Consider the following 21,412-nt stretch of genomic DNA (forward strand, 5'->3'; position numbering starts at 1 on the left):
ATGAGATGTTGTGTGTTTGCAGATGCTCTCTCAACACCACTGTTATAACATGTGGTTATTTGAGTAACTGTTGACCTCCTGTCTGCTCGAACCAGTCGAGCCATTCCCCTCTGACCTTCCACAATAATAGGACATTATCGCCAACAGAATTGTGCTCACTTATTTTTTTTTTTGTTTGTTTTCACAGCATCCTCTATAAACTCTAGAAACTGTTTGTGCATGAAAATCCCAGAAGACCAGCAGTCTCTGAGATACTCAAACTAGCCAGTATGGCACCAACAATCATTACAAGGTCAAAGTCACGTAGATCACATTTCTTCCCCATTATAACGTTTGGTCTGAACATCTTGCCATGTCTGCATGCTTTTTATACATTGAGTAGTTGCCATTGATTGGCTGATTAGATATTTGCATTAACAAGCAGGTGTAGAGGTGTACCTGGTAAAGAGGCCACTGTGTCTCTATGATCGAAGTACCTGTTTAACAAATGAAGGACAAGAGGATATCACGCTGTTGACGCATACTCAGCTGGAGAAGGTGGTGATGAGCTGCTGTGGACACCAAGACACCCAGTTGGTGTCGCTGAACACATCTCCCATTGCCCACCTCCCCTCGCCAGAGCCTGACCGCCGTTGTAAAGCTTGACCCACAGCCACATGCCTTGGACAGTGAAGCAGTTGCTGCCTCCCACTGCTCTTGGCTCAGGCCGTTGGTGAGGTGCATGTACCTGCTTTGGCAGTATGCCTCTAACTAGCTCTTCGGATCTTTGATCAGGATGCACCCTCTCCCTGTGAGCTTTGGGACTTGAATTACGTCACTCTTTTACCATAGAGTCATAGGGCCATAGGACACTACAGCACAGAAACAGGCCCTTCGGCCCATCTATTCCATGCTGAACCATTATCACTTTCAATGATTTTTCATTTCATGATCTCAATAGTTATTGCTTTTTCTCTTTTTGTATTAGCATGCTGGTTGATTGTCCGTCCTGGCGAAGGTGGTCTTTTATTAATTCTACTGTGTTTCTTGGACTTACTGTGTATGCCCAAAAGAAAACGAATCTCAGGGTTGTACAGTTTATAATTATTCTGGTATAGTCTCTGGATTTGATCCATATTGTAACAGTTTAAGCACACAGTACTCCCTCTCCTCCCTTCTCACAATGAATGGAATTTCTTCATCTCATGTTCTCAATATTTACTGCCTATTTATTTATCATTTATTTCTGTTTGTATTTGCACAATTTTACACAACTGTGTTTGTCTTCTATGCACTGGTTGAATGCTCAAGTTGGTGAGGTCTTTCATTGATTCTGTTATAGATATTATTCTATAGATTTACTGAGAATGCCCACAAGAAAATTAATCTCAGGGTTGCATATGTTGACATATATGTACTTTGATAATAAATTTACTTTGAACTTTGCATGCTACATTAAGGTCTTGCTGAAAATTGTGTCATTTTAAAAAAATATTCCATATGGAAAATATTCAGAACCTGGAGTAGAAGGCAAGGCTGAAGCAGAGATTGATCAGGATTGTCTTTACCTGTTCCTGAAAGGTTGGCAGGTTGTGCAAGCGATGCTTCTGAGTCAGGAGCAATTAATTGCCGTAATGGGTCTGTTAAAAGAGGAAATAAACATTTTGCCTCTGGTCATTCAGACAATTGGTTGGCGTATCACTAAGCCTTTGGCCAAGTAACTACAGCCTACTCTTTTCACTTTCTGCTCTTTTCCTCATGAGGTAATCAAGACTCAACTTAAATATGCTTCTGCCATTTCTTTTAATTTACTGAGATACAGCACGGAACAGGTCTTTCTGGACCTACGAGCTACGATCTTCATCAACTCACCTGTTTAACACTAGCCTAATCACAGGACAATTTACAATGACCAATTAACTTACAAACTGGTAGGTCTTTGGACTGTGGGAGGAAACTGGAGCAACGGCAGAAACCCACAAGCCACGGTCCCCCTAAAATGTTTCTCAAACTGCACCACATTTGACAAATGTAGTTTCTCAAAATTCCTCCCTTTGATTTTTTTTTAGATCACCTCACATTTATGGCCACTAGTTTGAACAAATTGTGAAAATTTAGTGCAATTTTCTGCTAAGTAGAACATAGAACGGTAAAGCTCAGGAATAGGTCCCTTGGCCCACATGTTGTGTTGAACCAATTAAGCTAATGACATTAATCCCTTCTGCCTGCACATGGTTCATATCCCTCCATCCTCTGTAATGTCATGAGCCTATCTATGCACCTCAATCACTTTTATCATATCTGCCTTTACCTCCACCACAAATGGTCATACATTCCTGGCCACTGGCACTCACAGCAAAACGAGCCACGTCTCATGCATCTCTTTTGAACTTATCCCCTGTCACCATAAATGCATGCTCTCTGGTATTAGATAGCTTGATCCCGGGGACAAAGATACTGGCTGTCTACTCTATCTATGCCCTTCATAATTTGATGAAGACAATAGGCATAGAAGCAGAATTAGGCCACTCAGCCCATCGAGTCTTCTCCACCATTCCATCATTGCTGATTTATTACCCCCTGTCAACCCCATTCTCCTGCCTTTTCCTCGTAACCTATGACAGCCTTACTAATCAAGAACCTATCAACCTCTGCTTTAAAATCAAGAACCTATCAGCCTCCATGTTAAAATCAAGAACCTATCAGCCTCCATGTTAAAATCAAGAACCTATCAGCCTCCATGTTAAAATCAAGAACCTATTAACCTGCATTTTAAAGTTCTTCTATCAGGTCACCCCTCAGCCTGGTCACTCCAAAGAAAAGAGCACAAATTTGTCCAGCATCTCTTCATAGCGCACACCCTCCATTCCTGGCAGCATCCTGGTAAATACTTTCTGCATTCTCTCTAAAGCTTCCACATCCTTCCTGTAATGGAGCAATCAGATATGGAAAAATATTAACATCCTTCTGACCTGCCTTTTATAAAACTGATTTACTGGTCCCTAGGAGATCTTCCTGCTCAGAGGGTTCCTCTCTGTTAAAAGTTTCTATGATGCTAGTTTAAAAAGTCAGAATGGAAAGAGACAAGAATCTCTGTGGCTGTTATCTACGCTAAGGTTCCCCAGCTTTAGTGTGGCACAGTCGTGCAGACAGTAGACCTGCTGCCTCACAGCATCAGCGACCCAGGTTCGACACCTCTGGTGCTGTTTGTGTGGAGTTTGTAAGCTCTGCTCCGACGGTGTGCATTTCCCTAATGTGTGTTTTCACCCATGTCCCAAAGAGTTGTAGGTTGGCAGGCTGAAGAACACAGTGAATTGTCCTGAATGTTGTTGGGAGAATTGGGGGTGTTACTGTGAGGTAATGTTGAGTGAGGCGGGTTACAGGGAAATTAATGAGAGAATAGCATTACTTTGATGAACAGCATAGATTAGAAGGGATGAATGGAATCCCGTGTGAAAGCAAGACATTTGATAAATGGCAAAAGACCCAATGTCTTCTTCAGCTCTCACCTCCCCACCTCGTTCGCTATTTCTACTCTTCCCACCTCCATGTGCCTATCATCCCTCCTCACCTGGATCCACCTATCACCTGCTCCATCCTTTTCTGTTCACCTCTTTACAACAGCAACCTCCTCTCCACCCTAACAGTCCAACTCAAAAGCAGAATACAAGGATAATGGCAAAATTCTCTGTAGTGTAAAGGAACAGCGGGGTCTTGGGATCCAACTCCATAGATCCAGCAAAGTTGCCGTACAGGTTATAGTGTATTTGGTGTGATGGCCTTCATTGTTTGGGAGAGAGTTCAAGGGCTGTGAGTTCCATAAAGCTCTGGTTAGATCACACTTGAAATATCATGTTTGGGTCTGGTCACCTTCCACCCAGGAAGGATGTGACAGCTTTAGACAGGGTGCAGAGGAGGTTGCTGCCTGGATTAGAGAGCATGAGGAAACATTGAGCAAGCGAGGGCTATGGTGTACAAGATGATAAGAGGCACATACGGAATGGGGAGACAGGGCCTTTTTCCCAGGATGGCAATGGCAAATATGAGAGGACATCATTGTAAAACGAGTGAAGGAAAGTTTGGGAGGATGTCAAAGGTCAATTTTTACATGAGTGGTAGGTGTGTGGAAGGCACTGCTGAGGATGGTGATGGAACCCGATACATTAAAAACATTTAGCAGTCTCTTAGATAGTGACATGGATGAAAGAAAACTGGAGGGCTATGTGGGAGGGAAGGGTTATTTATTTATTTAGAGATAAAGCACAGCACAGGCCTTTCGGCCCTTTGAGCCTCGCTGCCCAGCAACCCACTGATTTAACCCTAGCCTAATCATGGAGTAATTTACAATGTTCAATTAACCTAACTGGTGGCAACCAACTGATTTAACCCTAGCCTAATCGCGGGATAATTTACAATGACCTAGTAACTGACTAACCATTATGCCTTTGGACTGTGGGAGGAAACCACAGCACCTGGAGCAAACCCACATGCAAACAGGAAGGACCGTAGAGACTTGCTTACAGAGAACACTGGAACTGGCCTCTGAACTCCAACACCCCGAGTAGGTTAAAAGGTGACCACGACATTGTGGGCCGAAGAGCCTGTACTGCTCTTTGTTCTACTTTTATGGTCTACACGGACGGTCCTGACCCGAAACATTGACCGTTCATTTCCCTCCGTAGATGCTGCCTGACCTGCTGAATTGTTCCAGCTTCCTGTTGCTGGGCATAACTCTTCCAGAAGTTGAGCGAACCAGCAATAATACCTTTGTAACACATGAAAGACAGTGTGATATCGCAGTCTGTGTCCATCCACTGACCAACATCAATGTACACACAGATGGGAAACGTGGCGTTGAAGTCCTCTGTGTACCACGGAGCCCAGTTATTATAACTGAAGCCCTCTCCAGTTGTCCATTTCCACCCGTTGGGGGACTGGCCATCATTATAAAGTCCGATCCACAGGCGCTCCCCGGGGGCAGCGAAGTGAATGATAACCTCCTCCTCCTCTTGGCTCGGGATGCTGGCGAGATCGGTGAACATCCTCTGGCAGTGCTCTCTGGCCTGAGCCCAGCTCTTCGTTTCGGAAACCAAGTGGTAGCTTCTTCCCGAGAGCTTCGAAATCAGGTGCAGACCTTGGAAGGCAAGGTTGAAAGTAGAGTACAATAAATAGGTAAATTGGTTTACTTGTCACACGTACCAAAGAAATTCCATCCTATGATATATGGAAAATTTTCAGCAAAAAGTCTTATAGTCAGAGTCTAGAGATGATTGAGGCCACCAGTGTTTTGTGCGTATGCTCAGGATTTCCAGCATCTGTAAAATCTCGTGCTTATTCCTCCCCATAGACGCCACCTGGCTTGCTGAGTTCCTCCAGCATTTTGTCTGTGTGGCTTAATGATTGATTGGTATTGGAATTGGTTTATTCTTGTCACATATACCAAGATACAGTGAAAAGCTTGTTTTGCATACTGTTCATACAGACCAGATCATTACACAGTGCACTGAGGCAGAACAAGGTAAAACAATAACAGAATGCAGAATAAAGTCTAAAAGCTACAGAGAAAGTTCAGTGCAGGTAAATAATGAGGTGCAAGATCATAACAAGGTAGATTGTGAGGTCCATCTAATCGTACAAGCGGTCCGTTCACCAGTGGGCTGGAAGCTGAAGTAGTCCTTGATCCTAGTGGTACGTGCTTTCTGCACTTGTAACTTCAGCCTGATGGGAAAGGAGTGGGAGTGGGGAGTGGAGAGAGATTGTCTGGGGTAAGTAGGGTCTTTGATTATGCTGGCTGCTTTAGAGGCAGGGAGAAGAATAGATAGATCTGAAGGTTGTATTTTAATCCGAAACCTGTATTTTTTCAAATTACACATTTACTAACTATCTTCAACAGCAAAAGGAGGCAGTTGGCATATTTTGTCTGAACTGGTCGTAAGTAAGCTTCCAATATCTCCCTGCCTTCCAGAACTGAGTCCAGGACCCTGCAGGTCACTGCTCTTCTAAATATGGCAAGGATTTGCGATATGAAGATAGGTGGAGGCCAGGTAGTTTTGAGACTGCAGAGAGGCTACAGAGGGTCTCAGACAGATTAGGAGAATGGACAATGAAATGGCAGATGGAATACAGTGTCAGAAAGTATATTGGTATTCACTTTTGTTGGAGAAATAAAAGGGTATGCTATTTTCTTAAATGGAGAGAAAAATCAAAAATCTGAGGTGCAAAGAAACTTGGGAGTTCTTGCGCAGTACTCCTAAAGGTTAATTTGCAGGTTGATCGGTGGTGAGGAAGCCAAATGCAATGTTAGCATTCATTTTGAGAGGACTAGAATGTAAAAGCAAGGTTGTGATATTAAGGCTTTATGAAGCACTGGTAAGGCCTCACTTGGAGTATTGTGAGCAGTTTTGGGCTCCTCATCTTAGAAGGGATATGCTGACATTGGAGAGGGTTCAAAGGTGGTTCATGAATATTATTCTGGGATTGAAAAGCATTTCATATGAGGAGCATTTGATGGCTCTGGGTCTCTGCTCTCTGGAATACAGAAGAATGAGAGGTGACTTCATTGAAACCTATCGAATGTTGAAAGGCCTCAATAGAGTGGATGTGCAGAGGACGTTTCATATGGTGGGGGAGTCTAAGACTAGAGGGCACAGCCTCAGAATAGAGGGATGACCCTTTAGAATGGAGTTGAGAAGGATTTCCTTTAGCCAGAGAGTGGTGAATCTGTGAAATTTGTTGCCCGAGGCAGCTGTGAAGGCCAAGTCATTCCGTATATTTAAGGCAGAGGTTGATAGATTCTTGATTAGTCAGGGCGTGAAGGGATGCAAGGAGAAGGGAGGACATTGGGCAGAGAGGGAAAATGGATCAGCCATGATGAAATAGTGGAGCAGACACGATGGGCCAAATGGCCTCATTCTTCTTCTATATCTTATGGCCTTATGGTTTGTGGCAGGGATTTTCAGAACTGCCCTCTGTTCTGGGTGACATGTGCAGACTTTGTCTAGATTTCCCACTGCAAACATAATCAAAGATCCCCAGTATTCTCTCTTCCCCATCTACCCATCCAGCAGAAGATGTAAAAGCCTGAAAGTTCGTACCACCAGACTCGTGGACTGCTTCTCTCCCACGATCATCAGACTATGAATGGGCTTCTTGTACAATGCAATGGTTCTTTGACCTTCTAACCTTGTCGTGGCCTTGCACCTTATTGTCTACGTGCACTGCACTTTCTCTGTAACTGTAACGCTTTATTCAGAATTCCGTAGTTGCTTATTCCCCTGTACTACCTCAATGTAAACGGTCTGCATGGATGGCATGTAAAACAAGGCCTTTCTCTGTACCTCAGTTCAAGTTCAAACTTCAAAGATTCAAGATTCAAAGGCTCATTTAATATCAGAGAATGCATACAGCCTGAAATTTGTACTCTTCACAGACATCCAGGATGACAGAGACACTGGTGGCCTTACCTCTCCCCTTTATTATCGAAGTACGATACTAATGTGACAGTAATAAACCAATTTTCAATTTCACTTTCCTCATCTCAACTAAATCCATTTACCAATTACTTTTTGTATAAATTAAAAGAAATGAAGAACTTATTTTTAATTTACACCCAATAAACACTTTATTAGGTACCTCCAATCATCCCACAGTCAAAGTTACCTAGATCACAGTTCTTCCATGTTTTGAACAACAACTGAACCTCTTGACCATGTTGGCATGCTTTTATGCATTGAGTTGCTGCCTCATGATCGGTTGAATAGATACTTGCATTAATGAGCAGGTTCACAAGTGTACCTAATAAAGTGGACACTACTTTCCTTGTGAACATTGTGTCTCTAATGCTATGCATTTGTGATGCTACTGAAAGTTAAGTTTTCAATGTACTTCTGCATCTATGTACCTCTGCATATGACAACAAATGCAAATTTAACTACAAAACAGGGTTTATTACTGGTGAACATTCTTTGCGGATTTATGAATAGATGAGCCCCTCACAGGAAGACATAAATTGTTTTCCTCAAAGGACTTCAAGCTTACAGCACAGATACACACAGCCATTTTAATTATAGGACAGTAACAGGCCATTTGGCCCAACTGGTTTGTGCTCGATATCCCACAGACAAACTCAAATTAAGATGTTGTTCTTCTTTGGGGCAAGAAGACAAGGGTCAGCCATCTCAAACTGTGGTACACAGAAATTGTCTCTTCTTGCAAACGGTGGTGAACCTCTGGAAATCTCTACCCCGGGGGAGTAGTGGAGGCTGGGTCATTCAAATTGTCACTTTTTGTCAAAGTAGGGAAATTGAGGTTGATGAGGAATTAGCACAGAGCTGAAGCCTGGGGTAGGTCAGCATTATATGGCATGTTGGAGCAGGTTTGTGGGGCCGAATGGCCTGCATATCTTTTTTTAACCTCAGTGTTCTGAAGCTCTGCACCTTTCTATACTTTGTTGGCAATCTTTTGGTAACCTTTACAAATCAAGAACTTACCCAACTCTGCAACAAATTCCACATATTCAGCATCCTCTGGCTGAAGAAATTCCTCCCACTCTAATATACTTATGGTCTGTATAAGATCATAAGACATATGGCTCAAAGTAGGCCATTCGGTCCATCGAGTCTCTACCACCATTCCATCACGGCTGATTTATTTTCTCTCTCAATCCCATTCCCTGCATTCTCCCTGTAACCATAAGCACCCTTACTAATCATTCTTCATTTTGAAAATACCTAATAATTTGGCCTCCACAGCCGTCTCTGGTAATGATTTCCATTGATTCGCCACCCTCTAACTGAAGAAATTCCTCCTCATCTCCATTCTAAATGCTTGTCCCTCTATTCTGCTCCTTTCTTACTGCTGCTGTTAGCCAACATGCAAAATTCCCTCTAACTTGTAATGACCAGTGTGCACAAAAATCTTGTGCTGTGCAGTCTTTTTGCACAGTGACAACATGTGTGTGCTGAATTTTATATAGAGAGGTATTCATTTTAACAGCTAGCAAAACATTGTCAATGAGAACTTTGATCTCTTCTGGATTTGATTACTTTCACTCTCATTCATCTGCACTCTCACAAAACATACGTAGCAGACCTGTAGTAGGCAATGAAGGATTTTCTCGCTAGCTTTTGCGTACTGTCCATATGCAATTTGATTGCTAAATGACGCTTCAAAAAGTCAGGTTTCCAAATATCACCCTACTTCCTCCCACTTGCAAATTCTCCAGCAAATTTTGCATCGAAAAATACATGCAGGTAACATCATTTTCTGTATTGTACGTAAATATTTCTCGTAGCTGCACATTTCTGACTCATGAGCTTTCAGTGTGCAGTTTGAACGGTTTCATTCAGCCATTTCACTTTGGAATTCAACATAGTGAACCAATAATTTTCTTCAATAAAAAGCCGGTTCTAAAATATGCTGACAAATCATCACAAAGTCCACATTGTCAACACCATCCACATCAGCAACTGGAAAAGGAAATGTGATTGTGTACGATCACGAAATATACTGAACATATCGACGAGGTGGAGGGTGACAACATTTTGTGCGCAGTTTTAATTCCTTTGTGCACCAGTAGCAAAAGACGTGTGCATGTACACGCGCACACCTTGGAGGGAACACTGGGCAACAGGTACAGAAGCCTGAAGTCCCAAACCACTCTGGAATTCATTTCTCAAGGCCCAAAGGGTATATTGCTGACCTTAATCATAGGTTGCTCATTCTGCTAGGGTTATGGGAGGTCTTAAAGCCATAAGACCATAAGATATAGGAGCAGAATTAGGCCATTTGGCCGTTGATTCTGCTCCACCATTTCATCATGGCTGATCCAATTTTCCTCTCAGCCCCAGTCTCCTGCCTTCTTCCCATATCCCTTCATTCCCTGACCAATCAAGAATCTATCAGCCGTTGCCTCAAATATGCCCAATGACCTGGCATCCTCAGCTGCCTGTGGCACCAAATTCCTCAGATTCACCACTGGCTAGTGAAAGAAATTCCTCCTCACCTCCATTCTAAAAGGATTCCCCGCTATTCTGAGGCTATGTCTCTCGTCTTAGGCTCTCCCAGCATACGAAACATCCCCTCCACATCCACTCTATCAAGGCCTTTCACCATCGATGAGGTCACCCCTCATTCTTCTGAATTCCAGTGAATACAGGCCCAGAGCCATCAAACACTCTTCATATTCAATTCTGGAATCATTTTCATGAACCTCCTTTAAACCCTCTCCAGTTTTAGCACATCCTTTCTAAGATAAGGAGACCAAAACTGCTCCCAAGTGAGCGCTCACTGGTGCTTCACATTACATCCTTCCTTTTATATTCTAGTCCTCTTGAAATGAACATTGCATTTGCCTTCCTCACCACAGACTCAGCCTGCAAATTAACCTTTAGGGAAATCCTGCACAAGGACTCCCAAGTCCCTTTGTGTCTCAATTTTTTTGTATTTTCTCTCCATTTAGAAAATAGTCAACCTTTTCATTTCATCTACCAAGTGCATGACCATAGACTTCCTGACACTGTATTCCATCTGCCCATTCTCCTTAGCCAAGTCCTTCTATCCTCTCTACTTCCTCAAAACTACCTGCCCTTCCACCTATCTCCATAATGTCTGCAAACTTTGCAGCAAACCATAAGTTCCATCATCCAAATCATTGATATATAACGTAAAAAGAATCGATTCCAACACAGACCCCTGTGGAACACCACTAGTCATCAGCAGCCAGCTAGAAAAGGCCCCCTTTATTCCCACTCTTTGCCTCCTGCAAATCAGCCACTGCTTTATCCATTCTAGAATCTTTCCTGTAATACCATGGGCTTGGAGCTTGTTAAGCAGCCTCAAGAGTGCCATCTTATCAAAGGCCTTCAGAAAATCCAAGTACACAACATCAATCAATTCTGCTTGTTAATTCTTCAAAGAATTCCAGATTTGTCAGACAAGATCTTCCCTTAGGGAAACCATGCAGACTATGGTCTATTTTATCATGTGCCTCCAAGTACCCTGAGACCGCATCTTTAATAATCAACTCCAACATCTTCCCAACCACAGGTCAGACTAACAGGCCTATAGTTTCCTTTCTTCTGCCTCTCTCTCTTCTTGAAGAGCAGAGTGATATTGCAATTTTCCAGTCTTCTAGCACTATTCCAGAATCCAGTGATCCTTGAAAGATCATCACTAGTGCCTCCAAGATCTCATCAGCCACCTTTTTCAGAACCCTGGGGTGTACACCATCTGGTCCAAGTGACTTATCCACTTTCAGACCTTTCACTTTCCCAAGAAACTTCTCTCTAGCTGTAGTAACTTCTCTCATCTCTCTTTTGCATTTTATGTACCTGAAGAAATTTTTGGTATCCTCTTTAATATTATTCGCTAGCTTACTCTTGTATTCCATCCTTACCTTCTTAATGACTTTTTAGTTGCCTTCTGTTGGTTTTTAAAAGCTTCCCAATCCTAACTTCCCACTAATGTTTGCTCTATAATATGCTTTCTCTTTGGCTTTCATGTTGGCTTTGACTTCTTTGTTAGCCACAGTTGTGTCTTCTTTCCTTTAGAATACTTCTTCCTCTTTGGGATGTATTTATCCTGTGCCTTCCGAATTACTTCCAAAAATTCCAGCCATTGCTGTGCTGCCATCATCCCTGCCAGTGTTCTTTTTTTTTTCCAATCAATTTTGGCCAGCTCCTCTCTCATACCTCTGTCATTCACTTTACTCTCCTGATACAACTGACTTTAGCCTCTCTTTCTCAAATTTCAGGGTGAATTTGATCATATTGTGATGACTTGTCCCTAAGGGTTCTTTTACCTTAAAAAATTTCAGTCAAGTTTTCTCAGAGTGGGAAGATGTTTGAAGATTTCTGCTTTTGATTCTGAGAGCCTAGAAAATAATTATTCCTGGAGGCTAAGGTATTCCTGAGTAATGTTGTTTCAAGGCCAGGCTGTTGTACCCACCCGTTTCTGAGGAGTTTGTGGCCCAATCAGCTGAGGCATCCCCTTCTCCAGAGGCAGGAGCTGTTTAAAAAAAAAAGGTCAAAGGGTCAGAGAGAGTCCAGCAATAGAAAGAAGTCCTACAGTAATTCCAATGCACAGGGACACAATAGGCTGCAGGCAGTCATGGACAACAGCTCGGTCCATCATGGGCACAGCCTTCCCCACCATTGACAAGAGGTGCTGCCTGAAGAAGACAGCTTTTTTCATCAAGGATTCCCCACCATCTCGGCCATGCCCTTTTCTCACAGCTACCATCAGGTAGGAGGTACAGAAGCCTGAAGTCCCACACCATCAGGTTCAGGAATGTGATGGACGTTCAACTTACGGGGCCAAAAGACTTATTACTGACTGTAAACACAAGGGATTCTGTGGATGCTAGAAATCCAGAGTCACACACACAAAATGCTGGAGGAACTCAGCAGGTCAGGCAGCATCTATGGAAAGGAATAAAGAGTTGATATTTCAGGCTAAGACCAGACCTGGTGAAGAGTTTCAATCTAAAATGTCATCTCTTTATTCCCTGACCTGCTGAGTTCTCCCAATATTTTGTTTTTTTTTTGTGTGTGTTATTACTGACCTTTGCTTTTTAGCACAGCAGCAAAAACTGTCCAAAGTTCAAGAAGTTTGTCGTCATTAAGTTAAACTTGTAAGCAGAACACTTGACTCACCTTCTTGACTTACTCAAGGGAAACGATGGGATCCTCATAGGCCTAGTTGAACTATGAGGCAATCAAGTGAAATAAGAAGAGCCACATTGGCTTAATTATACATTATACTGGCCTGGTGAACGTAGTTGAGAAGCATCATGTGCCAATGACGCCAACTTGTAGAAAACCAAAGCAGACAGGTGGGAATGATACAAAATCCATTCCTCAGCCTTGGTTTTTGTGATGGAACCCATTGGTATGTCTTTCCATTTTGCAAAAATAGCACGTGTTTTCAAATCTGTTGTAAATTGTCAATCTCTGACAAGAATTTCTCCTCAGAATTAAATATACTTCACTTAAAAATCAACTGCACTTAATCTGCTTCACGAGCATACAGATCCAACTACAAAGAAGGCATGCCAGCAGCTATATTTCATTTGGAGTTTGAGGAGATTTGGTATGTCACCACTCACAAATTTCTACAGCTGTACTATGGAGGGTATTTTAACTGGCTGCATTACTATCTGGTATGGAGTGGGGTGGGGGGGGCTACTGCACAGAACTGAGATAGTCCATCGAGTCTGCTCTGCCATTGGATCACAGCTGAAATATTTTCCCTCTCAATCCCATTTTCCTGCCCTCTCCCTATAACTTCCAACACCCTGATTAATTAAGTACTGATGAACCTCCACTGTAAATATACCCAATGCCTTGGCCTCCATAGCTATCCGTGATTTCCACAGATTCACCACTATCTTCATCTTTGTTCTTAGGGGATGTCATTCTACTCTGAGGCTTTGGTCTCTGGTCCTAGGCTCCCCCATTATTGGAAACCTTTATCCACACATCCGCTCTAGGCCTTTCAATATCCCTTAGGTACCCACTCCTTCTTCCAAACAGCTGTGAGTACAGGCCCAGAGTCATCAAATACTCCCGTACATTAGCCTTTCCATTCCCAGGATCATTCTCCTGAACCTCCTCTGGACCCTCTCCAGCGACAGCACATCCTTTCTTTGGGCCCAAAACTGTTCACAATACTCCAAGTGCAGTCTAATCAATGCCTTATAAAGCCTCAGCATTACATCCTTGCTTTTAAACTCCAGTCTTCTCAAAATGTATGCTAACATTGCATTTGCCTTCCGTACTACCGACTCAAGCTGCAAGTTTCCCTTAAGGAAACCCTGCTCAAGGACTTCCAAACCACTTTGCACCTCCAGTTTCTGAATTCACCCCCAATTTAGAAAATAGCCACACACATCAAAGTTGCTGGTGAACCCAGCAGGCCAGGCAGCATCTCTAGGAAGAGGTACAGTCGACGTTTCAGGCCGAGACCCTTCGTCAGGACTAACTGAAGGAAGAGTGAGTAAGAGATTTGAAAGTTGGAGGGGGAGGGGGAGATCCAAAATGATAGGAGAAGACAGGAGGGAGAGGGATGGAGCCAAGAGCTGGACAGGTGATTGGCAAAAGGGATACGAGAGAATTTCCAGCATCTGCAGAATTCCTGTTGTTTGCGTTAGAAAATAGCCTACACCTTAATTCCTTCTACCAAAGTGCATGACCATACACTTCCCCACACTGTACTCCATCTGCCACCTGCTTGCCCAATCTCCTAATCTGTCCATGTCCTGCAAACTCCCTGCTTCCTCAACACTGCCTGCCCTTCCACCTAGCTTTGTATTGTCCGCAAATCTGGCCACGAAGCCTTCAATTCCGTCATCCAGATCTTTGGCATGTAATGTGAAAACTAGCAGACCCAACACCAACCCCTGCAGAACTCCTCTAGTCACTGGCAGCCAACCAGGAAAGGAGTCATATTGCACGGGCACTGTGGCAGAACTTGAACCAGAGGGTTATCATAAACATGAAAAGTAACAGAAAGTTAATGTGAAATGTAATTGGTGCTGACCATCAACAACCCTTCACGCTAACCCTACATTAATCATTTTTTTTATTCTCCCCATGTCCCCACATTCCCATCAACTCTTCCCAGATTCTACCATTCACCACACACTTGGGTGATTTACCCACATATCCACACATCCACACATCTTTGAAGACTGTTCAGTCCCTAGAATAGTCTGACTTTAAAAAAAAAACTCCTCTCATTATTTCAAACTCCAGTGAGTATGGACCAAACATATTCAACCTTTCATTGTAAGACAACCCTCTTTTCACCACCTACTGAATCTTCCCCAAAATGCCTGCAGTTCCCACAGACCTCCCCCCACCCACCCACCCACTGCCCAAACTATCACATTAGGGACATCTTACTGTGACATATTAACCCACCAAGCTCCATGCCTTTGGGATGCAGGTGGAAATAAGAACAGGGGGAATCCCACTTTGTCACACGGAGAAGGTGCAGTCACCACACGCACAGTGCCCAAGGGATCAAAGCCAGGTCTCTGGCACCACGAGGAAGTGGCTCTACCTACTATACCACTGCGCCAATTCGACAGACAAATGTGACAGTTACAGGCCATTTGGCCCATCTGTTCCATACTGGATGTGATGGTTTCAATGAGCTCACTACACTACACTTTATCGAACTTTACCTGCATAAAATTCTGATCTAAACAGAAAATGTTGAAACAGTCAGTAATTTGGATAGTATCTGTAGAAAGAAAACCAGCCTAGAAAGAAAACCTCCTTCCCTTTCTCCCATGGTCCACAGATTCCTTCTTCTTCAGCCCTTTACCTATCACCTCCCAGCTTCTCATATCATCCCCTCCAACCCCACACACCCATCTTTCCCCTCACTTATCGCCTGCCAACTTGTGCTTCTCCCTCTCTTCCAACCTATTATTCTGACTTCTGTCCCCGTCCTTTCCAGTCCTGATGAATGGCCTTGATCAGAAACATCAAATGTTCATTTCCCTCCATAGTTGCTGCCAGAACTGCCGAACTCCTATTGTGTTTTGTGTGTGATGCCCGAGACTTCCAGCATCTCCTGTGCTAAGCGTTAATGTTCCAGGTTGTTTTGCAAAGGGCAGGTCATATATTCACCTGCATCTGATGCTTTGGTGGGTTGCACAGCCCAGCTATTGGACTTGGTAGTAATGGACACTTCCAGCTGCCCTGTTGGAAGAGAAAAAGTGTTTCACGTTTTGATTTTTGTTGGTTGAATGTTCTAGAACGTACGGGCTACCTGGTGTTCCCAATCACCTGAAACCAACCAATATTACTTCATTTCCTGCTCTCTAGTCAGCTCCCTGCTCTCTTTGCCCCTCTGCACCTGCTGCATATTAAATGCTCAATGCCAGTCCTGGCTTCCAATACAGATATGGGATATGGGAGGGAACTGGAACGGCTGAAGGAAACCCACATGGGAGCAGAGAGGAGCATGCCAGCTCCACACAGACAGCACCGGAGATTGGGATTGATCCCGGCTGTCTAGAGGCAGCGGCTCAACCTACCATACCACCATGGCATGGGTATTCTCCTCTTCTCTGTCGAAGATCAAAGTTAAAATAAATTTCACCAGATACCACCTTGAGATTCATTTTCTTGCAGGCGTTGACAGGAAAACAAAGAAATGTATTTACTCATTTAGAGATACAGCGAGGAACAGGCCTTTCTGTCTCACTGAGCCGTGCTGCCTAGCAACCCACCTACTTCACCCAGGTCAAGTCACAGGATAATTTACAATGACCAATTAACCTACTAATTGGTATGCCTTTGGTCTGTGGGAGGATACCCACGCACAGATGGGAAGGAACATACAAGCCTTCGTACTGTTGGAATTGAACTCCAACACCCAGAGCAGTATTAGCATCCCACTAACAGCTACGCAATGATGGCGCCCCAATAGAGTCGATGAAAACCTACACAAAGACTGACAAACAACCAATGTGCAAAAGAAGACGAATTGCAAGACTTGGTGGTGGTGATGGCATCCGTTAGTCTCGCGAGACCATGGATCTGCGCCTGGAAGGTCTTGCTTCAGTCTGTGTTAGGGCAGCGTCTGTTGTGGTTGTAGAGGCCCACACGGGAGTGACAGTCTCAGCTGCAGCGACTGCATTTGAAGGCGCTGTCCTGCAGTGTTGTCTTGGTGCTGTTTTTCCGACGAGTGCGCTTTTCTTCAGCAGCAAGCCTCACCTTCCCTTCTCCTCTTTTTAGACCACTGCGACAATTTTAGACAATTGCAAGACTATAAGTAACTAAACAGACAGATAGATAGACTAAACTTACTAGTAGCCAGATCCCTGGCAGGATCCTTGCTCACCAGAAGTAGAAAGAGGTGACGATGTTATCAGGCACTGATATCTGGGGCAAAGATGGTGGAAGTTGGAAGTCACATCTCATCATTTAGACTCATGTAGGTCGATTGGTAAAGAAGGCAACATTCATAGATAGGGGATAGAATATAAAAGTAGGGGGTAGTGTTGCAACTTTACAAAGCACTGGTTAGATCACACTTGGAGCGTTGTGCACAGTTCTGATCACCACACTACAGGAAGGACGTGGTTGCACGGAGAGAGTGCAGAGGAGACCGATCAGAATGTTACCTGGATTGGAGAATTCACTTGTGGCGAGAGAATGGACAGACTGGGCTTGCTTTCCCTGGAGCGGAGGAGGCTGCGGGGACACCTGATAGATTATGAGATTATGATTGAGGTTCTAAGAGGCATCGCTATGGTGGGATTCTTTCTTATGGCAGGTGAAAGAGCAGAGTTTGAGGTGAGAGTTAGGAAATTTAAAGGGGATCTGAGGGATGTTTTTTTTTAATACACAGAGAGGGGGTGTTATCTAGAACACACTGCCAGAGGAGGTGATACAATCACTCTGCCTAAGAGGCATTTAGACAGATAAAAGGCAAGGTATACAGTCGATGGAAAATGTTCCAATGTAGACAAATCAAATTAATGCAGATGGGCAAAAAAAACATTCAGCAAGGTCTTCCCGTCACTGTCTGGAAGGAGTTTATATGTTCTCCCTGTGATTGTGTGAGTTTTCCCTGGGTGCTCTAGTTTCCTCGTTACTAAGATTAGTAGATTAGGGTTAGTAGATTAATTGGTCACAATTGGTATAATTGGGAGGTGTGTCATTCCATGATTCTAAGATGTTCCTCTCCACCATACTGGGTGCCTCTACCTGAGTCAGGTGTGTGGTGGGAGGGGGGAGCGAGGAAGTATAAAGTGGGGAAAGGGGTTTACTTCTTGTGAACTCAAGGAGCTGGAAGTGTGACGAGAGCATGAAATAAAAGAAAAAATAATCCCAATGTGCACAGGGAGAACTCTGGTAGCGAGGGGTTAAGGTGCTGGACTAGCATCGGAAGGCAGAGACGAGAGTTCAAATCCCAGCACAACCACTTGGGAATTGAAATTCAAACAATTAAGTAAAACAAATTAAATGCAAACCCAGGTTGACAGTATTAAAAAGGTTTTTTGGTTGCACCAGCACTTTACAGTCTGTCTGTGCAACTCATTCATTGTGGTTCATCGGAAATAACTCAGTGGAATGTGCTTTGAAGATAGAACTGTGCTGCTGCTGATACAAACCACACAGATTTACTCGCTCATCCACAGGCAGAGCACAGATGCAGCATCTCTTCCCCCACCCCCCTCCCTTACAGTAAAGGGGATGGGGCAATGAAACAGCCTAGATAATGATTTTAAGATCAGTTGATCAATTCTGTGAAGACAAAGCAGTTAAGATTGCAGGATACACCACCCAGGCCGTGCTCTTATCTCGCTGCAAAAGGTACAGGAGCCCAAGGTTTCACACCACAAGATCTGGGAAGTTATTACCCTACAACCATCAGGCTCCTGAACCACTGTGGATACCTTCACTCACCACAACTCGAATTCTGGGTTTAGGTATTTAGAATTCTGAGTTGTGAGCATGCTATGTTGGTGCTGGAAGCACGATGATACTTGTGGGCTGCCCCAGCACAATCCTCACTGATTTGATTTGATGCAAACGACACATTTTACTGTATGTTTTGATGTGCATGTGACAAATAAAGCTAATCTTTAACCTCCATTAATCCTATTTCTGGTACATTTTCCAAGACTTCTATGCTTTGATGATTCAATGCCGTATTTTAGTCTCCAATGATGTGGAACATATTGGACAGGAAAACAGCCTTTCGGCTCTTTGGTAGAGCCCAGTGTTGAAGAACGGCTCCCACCCTCAACACAGACCACCTGTTCACTCCTTGATACAGAGGGAGGGAGTAATCAGCCCACTTCTTTACTTCCTCCCAACACATTCACCGTTTGTCCAGTTGCACTGTGGCTGAGACAGCCTGCTCAGGATCACATCCGTCTGCAGGCAGAGCACAGATTTACACCTGATCCAGTTCCCCCTCTTCCACACTGTTAAATGTTGCTGACAGCGTTAACTGACTCACGTTTGAGTGATGGCTGTGGGAACTCTGCTGGAAGAGAGGATGATTTAACAGGCCATAGGGTTGTGTCCATCTGACCTTCACATGGAATGAGAGGCGCAATGGTAAAAGAGCACAGATTTAGAGTCACGAGACACTGCGGACACTGGAATCTGTAACAACACACCAAGTGCCGGAGGAATGCAACGGGTCAGGAAGCATCTATTCAGGGAAGTGGGCAGCCAACATTTTGGGTCGAGATCCTTCATCTGCACCAGTTTAGGAGTCATAGAGTCATACAGCACCAAAGCAGGACCACACCAAAACTAGTTCCCTTTTCCTCATGTTTGGCCCGTCTAAACCTTTCCTATTTATGAACTTGTCCATATGACTTTTAAATGTTCCACTGGCATATTGTTCCATGCACACACCCTTGGTGTAAAAAAGTGACCTCTAGGTTTCCTATTAAATTTCTCCCCTCTCATCCTAAACCTGTGCCCACTAGTTCATAATTCCCCAACGCTGGGGAAAAAGGCCAGTGCATATTGACCCTATTCATGCTGCTCATGAATCTATACGTTTCTATAAGAGTAGTCCTTAGTGTTCTATGCTCCAAGGAGTAAAGTCTTAGTCTGCCCAGCCTATCTTGATAACCCTGCCTCTCGAACCCTGGCAACATCCTCATGAAGCTTTTTCTACACTCTTTCCAGCTTAATGGAAGCTTTCCTACAGCAAGGTGAACAAAATTGAACACAATACTACAGGAGCAGCCTCATGAACATCTTCTACAACTGCAACTACAACATCCCAGCTTCTACTCTCAGCACCCTGACTAATGAAGATCTGCATGCCAAATGTCTTCTTCACCACCCAGTCTACCTGTGACACCAATTTCAGGGAACCACGTACTTGTACTCCAAGATCCCTCTGTTCTATAACATTCACCAGCGCCTTGCTCTTCACCGTGAAAGCCAAACCTTGATTTGACCTTCCAAAATGCAAAACCTCGCACTTACCCGAATTAAACTCCATTTGCCATTCCTTGGCCCACTTACCCAGCGGATCAAGATCTGCCTGTAAGTTTTGACAGCCATCATCACTATCCACTATACCATTGATTTTAGTGCCATCTGCAAACTTACTAACCACGCCTTGTACATCCTTATCCAAATCATTGACAAAGACAATGAGCAACAATGGGTTCCACTCTGACCCCTGAGGCACACCACTAGTTACAGGGCTTCAGTCCAAGAAACAATCTTCCAACATCACACCCTGCTTTCAACCATCAAACCATTCATGTGCCCAATGAGCCAGTTCTCCCTGGATTCCTTCTGATCTGACCTATCAGGACAGCCTACCATGTAGAACCCTGTCAACAGCCTTGCTGAAATTCACAAGTCCTGATGAAGGGTCTCGGCCCAATACATCGACTGTTTACTCTTTTCCATAGACTCTGCCTGATGTGCTGAGTTCCTCCAGCATTTTGTGTGTGTTGCCTTGGATTTCGAGCATCTCCAGATTTTCTTGTGTTTCCATATAGACCATATCTACCCCACTGCCCTTGTTGACCTTCCTGTTTATATCATCAAAAAAATATCAATCAAGTTTTGTAAGCCATGAACACCCAAGCACAATGCCACGTTAGAGTAGAGGTTAGCGGGATGCTATTACAGCTCGGGACATCAGAGTTCAGAGTTCAATTCCACCATCCTCCATAGAAAGTTTGTACATTTCTTCTCGTGTGTGAGTGGGTTTCCTCCGGGTGCTCTGGTGTCCACCCACAGTGCAAATACATATCGGTTGGTAAGTTAATTGGTCATTGTAAATTATCCAGTGATTAGGGTAGGTTAAATAGCAGGGTTGCTGGGTGGATAATCATGGTCAACCAGAAGGGCCTGTTCTGCACTGTATCACTAAATGAATCAGGCGTGCTGACTACCCCGAATCAACCTTTGCCTTCCCTAAAGCACGCACCTTGTCCCTAGGCTATCAGTTCCAAACAGTAAAGCATTAACCATAGAAACCATAGAAACTACAGCACAGAAACAGGCCCTTTGGCCCTTCTTAGCTGTGCCGAACCATTTTCTGCCTAGTCCCACTGACCTGCACACAGACCATATCCCTCCATACACCTCCCATCCATGTATCTGTCCAATTTATTCTTAAATGTTAAAAAAGAACCCGCATTTACCACCTCGACTGGCAGCTCATTCCATACTCCCACCACTCTCTGTGTGAAGAAGCCCCCCCCTAATGTTCCCTTTAAACTTTTCCCCCCTCACCCTTAACCCATGTCCTCTGGTTTTTTTCTCCCCTTGCCTCAGTGGAAAAAGCCTGCTTGCATTCACTCTATCTATACCCATCATAATTTTAGATACCTCTATCAAATCTCCCCTCATTCTTCTACGCTCCAGGGAATAAAGTCCTAACCTATTCAACCTTTCTCTGTAACTGAGTTTCTCAAGTC

At 43.9% G+C, this 21,412-nt stretch overlaps 1 protein-coding gene across 7 annotated transcripts in view; it reads right to left on the reverse strand.

The window, feature by feature from the left end:
• The window catches only part of LOC140198188 (macrophage mannose receptor 1-like), a 71,020-nt gene that overhangs the window by 36,755 nt on the left and 12,853 nt on the right, over positions 1 to 21,412 (reverse strand). For 4 of the 7 annotated variants that reach the window (XM_072259195.1, XM_072259193.1, XM_072259192.1 and 1 more), the window contains exons 6-9: positions 15,618 to 15,689; positions 11,926 to 11,985; positions 4,745 to 5,113; positions 1,548 to 1,619 (exon numbers count right to left, since the gene is read on the reverse strand). In XM_072259195.1, the coding sequence (XP_072115296.1) occupies positions 1,548 to 1,619; positions 4,745 to 5,113; positions 11,926 to 11,985; positions 15,618 to 15,689 (573 nt within the window). The remainder of the gene's footprint in view (positions 1 to 1,547; positions 1,620 to 4,744; positions 5,114 to 11,925; positions 11,986 to 15,617; positions 15,690 to 21,412) is intronic. The other 3 variants (XM_072259198.1, XM_072259196.1, XM_072259197.1) reach the window with 2 other exon arrangements.

Source organism: Mobula birostris, chromosome 5 (genome assembly GCF_030028105.1).
Source record: "Mobula birostris isolate sMobBir1 chromosome 5, sMobBir1.hap1, whole genome shotgun sequence".
NCBI classification, from domain to species: Eukaryota; Metazoa; Chordata; class Chondrichthyes; order Myliobatiformes; family Myliobatidae; genus Mobula; species Mobula birostris.